At 36.8% G+C, this 12,241-nt stretch overlaps 1 protein-coding gene across 6 annotated transcripts in view; it reads right to left on the reverse strand.

Annotated features, from left to right (window-relative positions):
* Positions 1-12,241, reverse strand: part of SLC10A7 (solute carrier family 10 member 7) — a 242,335-nt gene that overhangs the window by 216,994 nt on the left and 13,100 nt on the right. For all 6 annotated transcript variants that reach the window (XM_008685453.2, XM_008685454.2, XM_008685450.2 and 3 more), the window contains exons 3-4: positions 11,841-11,977; positions 7,646-7,721 (exon numbers count right to left, since the gene is read on the reverse strand). In XM_008685453.2, the coding sequence (XP_008683675.1) occupies positions 7,646-7,721; positions 11,841-11,977 (213 nt within the window). The remainder of the gene's footprint in view (positions 1-7,645; positions 7,722-11,840; positions 11,978-12,241) is intronic.

A 12,241-nucleotide genomic window follows, 5' to 3' on the forward strand; every position in this document is an offset into this window, starting at 1 on the left:
GTGTTTATTATGCTTTAAGCTGTATGTATGTTTTACACACCTTTTGTAGACATAATTCATAATTTTTAAAGGGAGAATCCTGAGGATCATCCATCACACATTCTAATTCAATAGACCTAAGGTAGAGATAAGGATTTTTCCCCCCTAATTACCCACCCATAATGCCGGTATGGGTGATCTGTGGGATTCACTTTGAGAAACAAGAAATAAACAAACCAACATAAATCACATGCATGTAATCAGTGCACTGCTTTTAGTGGTGGAGGTGCCTTATTTTCATAGTTCAAACTACCAGGCTTAGCTTTAAACACAGATAAAACAGAGCTTAGCGTAACTCTTCAGACCTCACTGGCAACTCCTTTCTATCTTGCCCTGATTTTTATTTATTATGATTCTTAATGCTTTTCTTTTTATTTTTTCCTTCAGATATTTGAAGGCAGAAATCGTAAATTATATTTCTCTCCTACTTGGTTTAATGTTCAGACTCACAAAATTGTACGAAGCTATACAGCTTTGCAACTTTACTCAGGAACCAAGTCCTGGTTATTGACTTCACATTTTCAGGTATTGGCCATTAATCCTTCCCCTTCTCAGCTTGCAAAAGAAGAAATACTGAAGCAAAGGAAGATAGCATAAACTTTTCCCACACCCTACCTTTCTAGCTTTTTTCATGAAGCAGCAGCATAAGTGACAGAGAAATGAAATACCTCTATAACAACAGCACGGAAAACACGTAACTCTCTCCAAACTTGGAAAAATAATATACAGTTTCTTAAAGGAGAAACTTCTTTCATAATCCCTGTGGTATTTACTACAAGGCAGAAGTTCCTTGAATTTAAATACAATGATTCCTTTAGTAAGTCCCATAAGATTTTAAACATTTGTAAAGCTTTGGGGGAAAAAAATCATATCTTTTACCACAGGACTTTACATTAGGAACATAAATTTAAACCAAACAAATGTATACAGAGTTAAACAAAGAATAAGTGTTTATCTCATGTCTCCCATGTTAGAATAAAATAGAAAACATGATCTATCACTTCCTTATATTTGGCAATGAATTAGGGTTCACCAAGTCTTATTACTTTTTCTATTATTTAAAAAAGGAACTAAAATCACATGTGCGCATGCACACACACACACACACACACACGTGCGTGCCCACATGCACACACACATACGCACGCACACAAACTCACACACTACCACATAACCACCAATCGGACCATGTCAACAGCACACCTATAATCTTGCTGCCTTGAAAAGTTGCACTTAAAATGCTGGAATGAATAAATAATGATCACAAGAAAGAACCAAGCCGTGTTCCTAATATTTAAATGAAAGTAGTTTAAAATTTAAAAGCCACGAAATATGACTGTCAGTCAGCTATGCCCTTAAACAGTCTCATTTTAATACTTACAGGATATGCTCGCATTCCAGCATGTATGCATTGCTATGCACATACGTTTACTTCCTTTTGTGGCTAAAAATGATTATAAACTCTAGTTGGCTCAATGAAACAAAAACAATCTAACTTAAAAAAACAAAAACTGTTTTTTAACTTTAACAACAAGTAATAAGGCTATTTCTTGCCAAAGTACAAGCTGTGAGCTTACGAAATGCAGTAACTTTGAATTCATGACAAAACCTTTTGGTAACCAACAGTTTTATGGAAAAAGCATTTCAAACAAAAGGTTCCTTCTATGATATAGAACAACTTTGCAAAGTAAAAAGAAAATTATTTCAACTGACACTATTACATCTTCATACATTCCCCAAATCATTAAATACAAATAAGCTACACCATCTCCCATTTCCTTTAATATATGAGAGTGTATCCTAAACATGTGTATTTATCCTAGAGATGTAGATACAAATATTTGAGAGCATAAACTAAATGGAAAAAGTTTAATGACACAAAACCTAGAAGGAAAAAAGTTTTCTTACATGTCACAACCACTGTGGAGTCCAGTCAGTTTGAAAGGACAGTGGGACACGGAACTGTGCCCAGCAGTTTTGCCAGCGTGTTGAAATCCATGAGGGTGTAAGTCTGCGGCGTACAAGGCAGAGCGGAGAATCACAGAGCAGGAGAACCAAAACCTTTTCCTAATGGTGGCTGACAGTGGACTCTGCTTTTGGACCTTTTCATTTACATGCACCCATTTACAATGCATCCTTCGATTAGATTATTTCCAATACATTATACAAAAGATTAATCTCCCTTTACATTTACTTCAGCAAAAGCTTACATTCAGTTACCTTGTAACATTACTTTAGAAAAACATTCAACTTAAAATTATCTAATATCTTTACTTGCAGATCACTTTCTTCCACAATCCGATATCAATATTTTAAAAGTCTATTCAGAAACATGGGAGAGGGCCTCAGAGGGGAGGGGGGGTGGGGGAATGGGATAGACCGGTGATGGGTAGTAAGGAGGGCACATATTGCATGGTGCACTGGGTGTTATACACAACTAATGAATCATCGAGCCTTACATCAGAAACCGGGGATGTACTGTATGGTGACTAACATAATATAATAAAAAATCATTTAAAAAAATAAATAAATAAAATAAAATAAAAAGTCTATTCATTTCATATCAAAAGATACGACCCAACTGGACTTTGTAAGCTCAATTTTCAATTTCTATGAAAAATTGCAACTTACTCCCCAGGACTACAAAACTGCTTGATAATGATAAAGTTGCACAATATAATCATTTAACGAACTTAGACCAATGATATTAGGAAACAAATGAGATATTCATAAATTCGGCATTATTAACATGCAACATTAATGTACATAATTTAAATATCTACTGGGGAATAAACATGTAAATACAATTTCTAATGCTATATGTTAATGTCAAGAAAATGAGTGAACTTTGAACTTCTGCCAAAAGTCATCGGAGAACAAAAAGGTTTTTTAGTTTTAAAGCTCTTAAGGGAATCACATCAGAGAGAAAGAGATAAATGACACCTTTAATCAATTAACGCTGGTCCCAGATATACCAAAAGAGACCCTTTCCTCAAATTCTTTCGAAGCAGTAGAAAGATAATCACGGCAAAGACTAGTCTAAGACTCCTACAACCCCTCTAGCTCACTAATTACGTGGCAACTAAAAAGAACTACCCAGCACGATGAAACGCTGGTTAAACCCAGCTCTCTGCCAATTCCATTCCTACAACCAAGAAACTGAATGTGGCTAAGAGAAAACACAGAACCATGATGCCTGGCTTCATCTGCAATGCACGACCACAGGTCTCGGCTGGATCCTTAGTGCTTCCAGCAATGCTCCCATACTCTCCAGTTAATTCACTCTCCTAGAAGGCAGTTGCACATTTTACCCTCTCATCTCAAACATTCATACCACCTACTCCATCATCCCTCTCAGCTGCTGAGAAAAAAATGAAAATCAGAAGACAACAAGGAAAATGAGAAGAGAGCTAAGAAACAAAAAGTCATCAGAAACTCCCAAGTGCACCCCGTCTACCCACCTTCATGGATCTCTATCCACACACTCTGTCTCCTCTCCTGTTATCATCAATAAACGATCCAAGCTCCTACTGAAACTCATGCAACCCCATACCCTTCTCTTGACCAAATAAATTACTTCAGCACTCTCTTAAATCAGCAGCTTCCTCGCAACTATATAATCCCCATCATGTTAGAAACATACTATCATTTCTGGGGTACTTGCATGGTGCAGTCAGTTAAGTGTCCTACTCTTGGTTTCAACTCAGGTTGTAATCTTGGGGTCATGAGATTGAGTCCCACTCAGCATTCAGTGGGGAGTCTGCTTGAGATTCTCTCTCCCTCTCCCTGTGTCCCTCCTGCTCATGCTCTCTCTCTAAAATAAATAAATAAATCTTAAAAAAAAAAATACTGTCATTTCTGCATTTATAATCCCTCTCCTCTTATTCTTCCTTGAGCCCATTCCAAACAAGCTTTTGAAACCCCTACACTCCACAAACGCACTCTGGTCAAAGTTACCAGTAACCTCCACATAGCTTAATTCAATGGTCAATTCTCAGAATTCATCTTACACAAGTTATGTCGGCAGAATTTTGAACGGCTGATCAGAACCCCCCTCCTTCCAACACTTTCTTCACCTGGCTTCCAGGATACCACACTCTCTTGTTTTTTCTTCTGTCTAATCTTCTCTGTTGCCTTTCCCCGTTACTCCTAGTTCTGACCTCTTAATGTTGAAGGGTCCCAGAGCTCAGTCCTTGAACCTCATCTCTTTTCTAACTATGCTCTCTCTGCAAGTAATCTCATCCAATTTTTGCTTTAACTACCCTTTGATTAAAAAAACAATAGAACAGGGGCGCCTGGGTGGCACAGCGGTTAAGCGTCTGCCTTCGGCTCAGGGCGTGATCCCGGCGTTACGGGATCGAGCCCCACATCAGGCTCCTCCGCTAGGAGCCTGCTTCTTCCTCTCCCACTCCCCCTGCTTGTGTTCCCTCTCTCACTGGTTGTCTCTATCTCTGTTGAATAAATAAATAAATAAAATCTTTAAAAAAAAATAAAAATAAAAAAAATAAAAAAATAAAAAAACAATAGAACAGATCAATGAAACAAAGAACTGGTTCTTTGAAAAGATCTACTAAATTGATAAACCTCTAGCAAGACTCATTAAAAAAGAGAGAGAGAGAGGACCCAAGTAAACAAAATTACTAATGAAAGAGGAGAAATAACAACCAACACCACAGAAATACAAACATTTGTAACAGAATATATTAAGAAAACCTATATGCCAACAAATTGCGCAACTCAGAAGAAATGGATAAATTCTTAGAAACATATAACCTACCAAAACTAAAGCAGGAAGAAATAGAAAATTTGAACAGACCGATTATTGCAATGAAATTGAATCGGTAAACAAAAAACTCCCAAAAAACAAAATTGAGGACCAGACAGCTTCACAGGCGAATTCTACCAAATGTTTAAAGAAGAGTTAGTACCCATTCTTCTCAAACTATTCCAAAAAATACAAGAGGAAGGAAAACTTCCAAATTCATTCTATGAAGCCAGCATTACCCTGATATCCAAACCACATAAAGACACTACAAAAAAAAGAGAACTACAGGCCAATATCTTTCATGAATATAGATGCAAAAATTATTATATTAGCAAACTGAATCCAACAATATATTTTTAAAAAATCATACACCACGATCAAGTGGGATTTATTCCCGTGATAGAAGGGTGCTTCAATATTCGTAAGACAATCAGTGTGATATGCCACATCAATAAGAGAAAGGATAAAAACCATATGATCAGTTCCATAGATGCAGAAACAGCATTTTACAAAGTACAACATCCATTCGTGATAAAAACCCTCTGCAACCCCATTCTTTCACCTACTCAATCAAAAGTCTTGGAGTCATTCATGACCCCCCCTCTTTCTCTCATATCCCACATTCAATTCACCAGCATATCCTCTGCTTTCAAAACACATCCAGAATCCAACCACGTTTACTGTCTTCATTACCAACCTACTCTTCAAAAGACACTGGTAAGAAAATGAAGATGAGCTACAGACTGGTAAAAAATATTTACTAAGCATATATCTATGAAGACTTGTGTCTAGAATATATAAAACTCAAAAAGCTGATCAATGAGAAAACAAACCACCTAGTTAAAAAAAAAAAAAGCCAAAAGATTTGATATTCCACCAAAGAAGACATGTATAGTAAGTAGGCATATGAAAGATAATAATGCTCAACATTATTAGTAGCTGGGAAATATAAATTAAAACCACAACGAGATACCTCTAGATATATATTAGAATGGCTAAGTTAAAAACACTGACAATACCAAGTGTTGCTGAGATATGGAGCCCTGGAACTCCAGACACTGCTGTTTGAAATGTAAAACGGTACGACCACGTGGGAAAACGGCTTGGCAATTTCTTAAAAAGTTAAATATACACCTGTGGTCAAAGAAGAGTGCTTGTTTATTGATAGAAATGGTCCACTTCAGAAGCTATTTAGAGATTACTTAAGCCTATTTATTCGTGATTCTTTCCTTGGTTGAAAGATGCAAACCCATACACCTCCAGATGACCCAAACGTTCCACTCCTAAGTATTCCCGGGAGAAATGAAAGTACACATTCACTTAAAAGTTTTGTACACAAATGCTCATAGCCCCAAAGTGGAAAATGCCCAAATGTCCATCAACAGGTGAAAAGATAAACAAATTATGGTATACCCATAAAAATAATACTACTCAGCAATAAAAAGGACTGAATTATTGATACATACCACATAGATGAATCTCAAAATCATTATGGTGAATAAAAGAAGCCAGAAAAGAAAAAAAGTATTATATGTGTGTAAACACACACACACACACACACACACACACACACACACTGTATAATTCCAGTATATAAAACTCTAGAAAAGACAAACTAATCTACAATGACAGAAAACAGATTAGTGGTTGCCTAGGGAAGAGGAACACTCAGAAAGGCAGGAGGGAGGGTTTACTAAGGAACACAAGAGAGTCTTGAGGGTGTTGGGTATGTTCATTATCGTGATTGTGGTCACGGTATCACAGGTATACATATGTCAAAACACTAAATTGCTTAAGTGTATGTCCATAATAATTCAATAAAACTATTTCTAAGAAGAATATAGCAGGTACTTAATAAATATTTTCAGAATAAATAGAGTGGATGAAAATAAAAACAAATGCTAAGAAAGCAAAATCCTAGGAATAAATAGAAGTAGAAACCTCTTTTTTTTTTGAAGTAGGAACCCCTTATATCCTCCCTTCTTGAATAGTATTCTTTTCTGAATGAGAAACTGCAAGTGGAAAAGGAGGAAGGAGCTATCATGAAGCAAAGTCCCTCAGTATGAAGTTGCAGTGCCTTTCAGCCAAGAGGAACCACCTCTAAGTAGCCCGGAAATGGACGACTGTTGTCCCAATATACGAGCACTCTGCCACAGTCCCCCAGCTGCTGAACAATCTCCTTGAACTCATCTCAGAAACCTTGCCTCAAGGCACCTGGGCGGTGCAGTCCGTTGAGCCATGGACTCTTAGTTTTGTTCAGGTCATGATTTCAGCATCATGAGATCGAGCCCCATGTAGGGCTCCCGGCTCAGCACAGAAGAGTCGGCTTGAGATTCTTTCTCCGTCTGCCCACCCCCGCCCTGACCCCCCCCCAAAAGAAACCTTGCCTCATTTCTCCTTTTTATATAATCTTTACTTGTCATTAAATGTATATTGACCCTTTCTCTACAAATTTAGTTTGCTATAAATTTTTTAAGAACTAAGGAATGGCCACAGAGATATCCTCAGCTCATCGGTCTTGGATGAAAAGTACCTTTCCTTGGATTGCTTGTCTTCTGTCTCCCAACTTCCCACTGAGGTAGGAAAATCACTATCTCTATTTCATTTACCTCCCTTGCTCCTCTCTTTGAAATCTTAACCTCCACTCATCAACATTAATTTTAGCATCATCTGAATTAATGATGATGAATTCATTACACTTCTTTCATTAGCTGCTATGTTCATGTGTTTTCTGTGACACTTCTTCATCATAAAAATAAATAAAATTTAAAAATAAAATAAAATATAAAATAAAAGTAAAGCATCTACTTATGTTTAAATAAAGTTAGCCCTATGACTCACCTCATTTCCACCAACTGCCTTGGTTAAAATCACTGCAGAAGACACAGGGGGAGGCATGCAACCTACTGTCTGCAAACTGTAAAATAAAAGAAAATGCAATTATAAGGTTTTTTTCAATTATAAACAGCAATTCTCAAACTTTCATGTTCATGTTGCTGTCACATCATTAAAGAACAAGCATGACATAACCATATACTTCTTAGATTCAAACTGTAGTAAACTCTACTACCTATTCTAAGTTTAGTTTTTATTAAATTATGTGTATATTCCCCAAACCATGACAAGAAGTCTATTCTCTTAGTTTAGGATAGAAAACACACTGCATAACAGGCAAATGAAACTATGAGTAGTAAATGTAAATACTAAAGATACAAAACATTACTTATCATCCAAAGCATGGATATACTTTCAACATAAATCAAATATACATTCTAGACATAGCGAGTAGCTGGCCTGACTAAAAATAGAAAATTCATATAGGGAACAGAGGACACAGATTTTAAGTGCAGGATTCCAGATGACCTCTACTCGCTTTTGTAAGAATGTATCGTTTAAGCTTTATGAAATGAATTTACATTACCTCTGAAATTAGAAAAAAGAAAAAGAAAAGCTTTAATTCATTTTGACTGAAAACATGAGAAAACATTTTTAATAGAATTTCCAGCTCAAGTCTTCTTTTAAGATCTATTTTCCCAAATAGACCTTAAGTTGTCTGTCTTATTATCAATTCCCAATCTCTGAGACTTTCTCATGATCCTCACTGTTATCATCACTGATACTTACTAAGCATTTACCATTTATAGTAGATACTATTCTAGATACTTTACTCACTTCTTCCTCACAAGTATTTAAGATAAATTCTATTATTATTCTCATTTTACTGAAAACTGAAGTTAAAAGAGAAGTTAAATAACTTGTCCAAATTCACAAAGCCACCTACTAAGGATTAAACTTTTATTCTGGAATCCAGGGTCAAAGACTTATCTAGGTCTACTATTCTAGCCTCTCTGCCTTCTATCTTTCCTACCCCCAATACTAGGGACAGGTCCTCTCAGGTATTTTCAACCTTTCCCTCTCTTCTGGCCCCTTCCCTTCTATGTACAAAAAAAGCAGAGCTCCCTTGTCTTAAAAAAAAAAAAAAATCCCTAAACTATATAGTGAATACATATTCCATATGCGTTCTCTAGTTAGGATACTACATAAGCATGTCCTACACAAGTTAGGATACTACACGGTATATTCCTATTCTTACCGTCAAGGATATTCAATACACAAATGTAAATAAGAAACAGCAAAATGAGTCCTGTTGCCATTACATTCTAGCCCTAACCACCATCCCCAAATTTGTAGCTGCCTGTGACTGCCACCTCAAACTAAACATGTCTAATATTTTCTAAAAAATCAATTTCACCTCTGACTTTACTTATTTCTGTCAATGGGATAGTTTTGGTACTTTTTCTACTATTAAATTTGAAACCTTGGAGTTACATGGGGCTCCACTTGCTCCTCATAAACCAATTTATTACCACAACCAACTTTCCATTCTTTTCCATGACTGTTACCAGCACCCCCCTTCAGATGCTTTTTGCCCAAGTTTGGACTGCTTTAAATGAATGGTCGCTCTGCCTGCACTCTTTCGCTTTACACAGCAAGGTAAGAAGGATGTGCTCCAAATATTTATTTATTTCCATGACTTAAACATGATCCTGAGGTAGGAGTCTGCAACTCCCTCAAGTTAACATACTATGTACTCTCAAACTGGGGAGGGCAACAAGAAAAAGTGGGCTAGGAAGAGCTTTCCCTGAGTTCGTTAGGCCAAGTGTGTACTCCTTCAAGCTTCATATCCTGAGGTAAGAATTGTATCCTAGCTTCCTGAGACTGTAAGCCCTACTCTACTAATAACACACCCAGTACAATGCTGTCGGATTCATCTCTCTTACTGACCACTTCTGAGCATGTTGTTTAGGACATGTAAGAACTTCCCATCATCTACAGATGCAAACCCAAACGCCTCAGCCCAGTAGTTCAGGCCTTCTGCAACGCGGCTGTGTGGAAATGTTTTATCTTTGCCTCCCACTAATGCCTGATTTTTGAACTCTCTACTTTAGGAATACGCCTTTGCTGAACCTCTTACCCTTTAACTCATTACACCACTTATCTAACAAATCATATGCTGCCCCACTGTGGTTGCTTACTATTTTATATTTATATCTCCCACATATCCAACTACCCTAGATGTTCCCCGAATACAAGAAAAATTAGTTAATATCTTCCTATTCCTTGAGTGCCCTTTACATGGGAAACACTCCGTAACTACTGGTTCTTAATATGCATCGTACATTGCCGCTCTAAAATGATGTCATCATAGTTCTGTGGAATTTTATGCTTTTCCGTGAAAATTTTATGCTCATTCTCTCAAACTCAATCTGGCCAAACTAGCGGTCTTAATTTCGCCTTCTTGTCCTACTCTGTTTCTCCTCAGCTAAGAAAATGACACCACCAATTACCCAGTGGCTCAGACCCAAAACCCAGAAGTCATCCTTGATTCCTCCCTGTCCTCCTCTCTCCACATCCTATCCCCCCACAGGTTCTGAGAGCTCTAATTTACAGTACATCCGCCAATGCCCATTTCTCTCTGCTCCACGACAACCTTACCACAGGGGCCTCCAAGCTGTTCTCCTAGCCTTCTCTCAGTCCCTCCACTGTCTATTCTCCATGCACCAGCCAGGACAATAATTTGAAAATATAAATCAGACCATGACATTCCCTCATTGAAATCCCTCCAGTAGCTTTCTGTCGCACGCAGAGTAAATCTGAATGTTTTTAACATGGACCTACAAGGCTCTGTGTGTCCTGGCCCCTGCCTACCTTTCCAACTCCAAGTCATATTATTCTCCCTCGGTATCACCAGGCTCTGGCCATCAACATCATTTTCCTGACCCCAGAACACACCAGGCTTGTTCCTCCCTTACAGCCTTTGCACATTCTTTTCTTTGGCCTAGAACATTCTATCTCTAGAACTCTGCCATCTACATTAATCACTGCCCTGCCCACCCAATCACTTTCAACCATATCACAGTTTTACTTCCCATCACATTATCTCTATCTTAGTCATCTACTTACTTGTTTAGTGCCAATCACACCCAAGTCTTCTCAACCTGCAAAACTAACGGGCACTTTACCATTTTTGTTCACTATTATTTCTCCAACACCTATAATAACTCCTGGCACATAGTGGGAAGTAAACAAGTGACTTCAATAGATGAATGAGTGATCTCAGTTGAGATCCTCCACACTATTACCAAAGCAGACAGTAAAAGTATAAGTATCCTCATTATTATAGGCAGGGAAATTGAGGTTTGAATCTACTACATGACATCTTCAAAGTCACACAGCAAGTTAAGGACAGGGTCAGAAAGAGATCTTGGGGCTCTAAGTTCAGTGTTTTAACTATTAGACTATTATACCATGCTGCTAAAATGTGTTTAGTTTTAAACCACTTCTAATAATTTTTTAAATTCATTAAATAATTTTAATAAACATGGTATTTTTAATGGAAGAAAAGTCTAATAAAAATCTATTGTTAATTCAACTATCATATCAAACATAGAACAAGTAAAAAATTAAGTGTTTGTTCCCTATATATATTTTTTCTTTCCTATACATTTAAAAAAATGTATTATCTGTATACATTTGGTAAGATATACAATGTACAATCTCTAGCACCCAACTGACAGCATATCTTACATCTTTTCTTCCCTTCCATCTCTCTCACAACACAGCTTTTTTAAAATTCCCAGAACAGTGTCTATCCCAGAACCTTAAGATTAAACATGAGGGTGTATTTTAAGATTGTGTTATAATTAAGAGCACACTTATATTGATGAGCACTGAGTAATATATAGAATGGTCAAGTCACTATATTATACACCGGAGACTAATATCACACTGTATGTTAACAATACGAAAATTACAACTTAAAAAAAATTTACTAATAAAACCCTTAGAAAAAAGAAAAAAAAAGATCATGTTATAAAATTCTTTGATGAATCTCCTTGACGAACACGATCATTTTAAAAGATAATAATTTTTCAAGTGTTTTATTCCCTTATAAAATACCACACATAAGCCCTTTTGTATATAGTTGCCACAGATGCCCCATTAAAAGTGGACCCCTCAAAATATTTAAACGTACCCTTTTAGAAGCCACTCATTGATGGGTGTGATTGATAAAAGCTGAAGAAAAAGCCATATTGTTGCTGGGAAGAATGCAAGTGTGAAGATCTGAATGAAAAGGTGCAGTTTTATATGCACCAAAGCACTGGTCAGCTCCTGCAAAAAGGAAAGGCACAAAACAGCAAAGGGTAAGAAAACTACTTTTCTGAAGAGAGACTGATACTAAAATGATATCGAATAAATTAGTTTGTAATTTGGAGTTATTTCAGAGCTAAAATCTTTACCTCTAAGTAGATGCATAACAGACAGACTTTAAGGGGGGAAAAGAGGTATTTTTATACAAAATTTCTGAAATATTCTATTTTTTTCTGAATATACAATATACCCCAACAATTCAGATTTGTAGAATTCTGGACCAAG

This window comes from Ursus maritimus, unplaced genomic scaffold (assembly GCF_017311325.1).
Source record: "Ursus maritimus isolate PB19 unplaced genomic scaffold, ASM1731132v1 scaffold_11, whole genome shotgun sequence".
Lineage (NCBI taxonomy): Eukaryota > Metazoa > Chordata > Mammalia > Carnivora > Ursidae > Ursus > Ursus maritimus.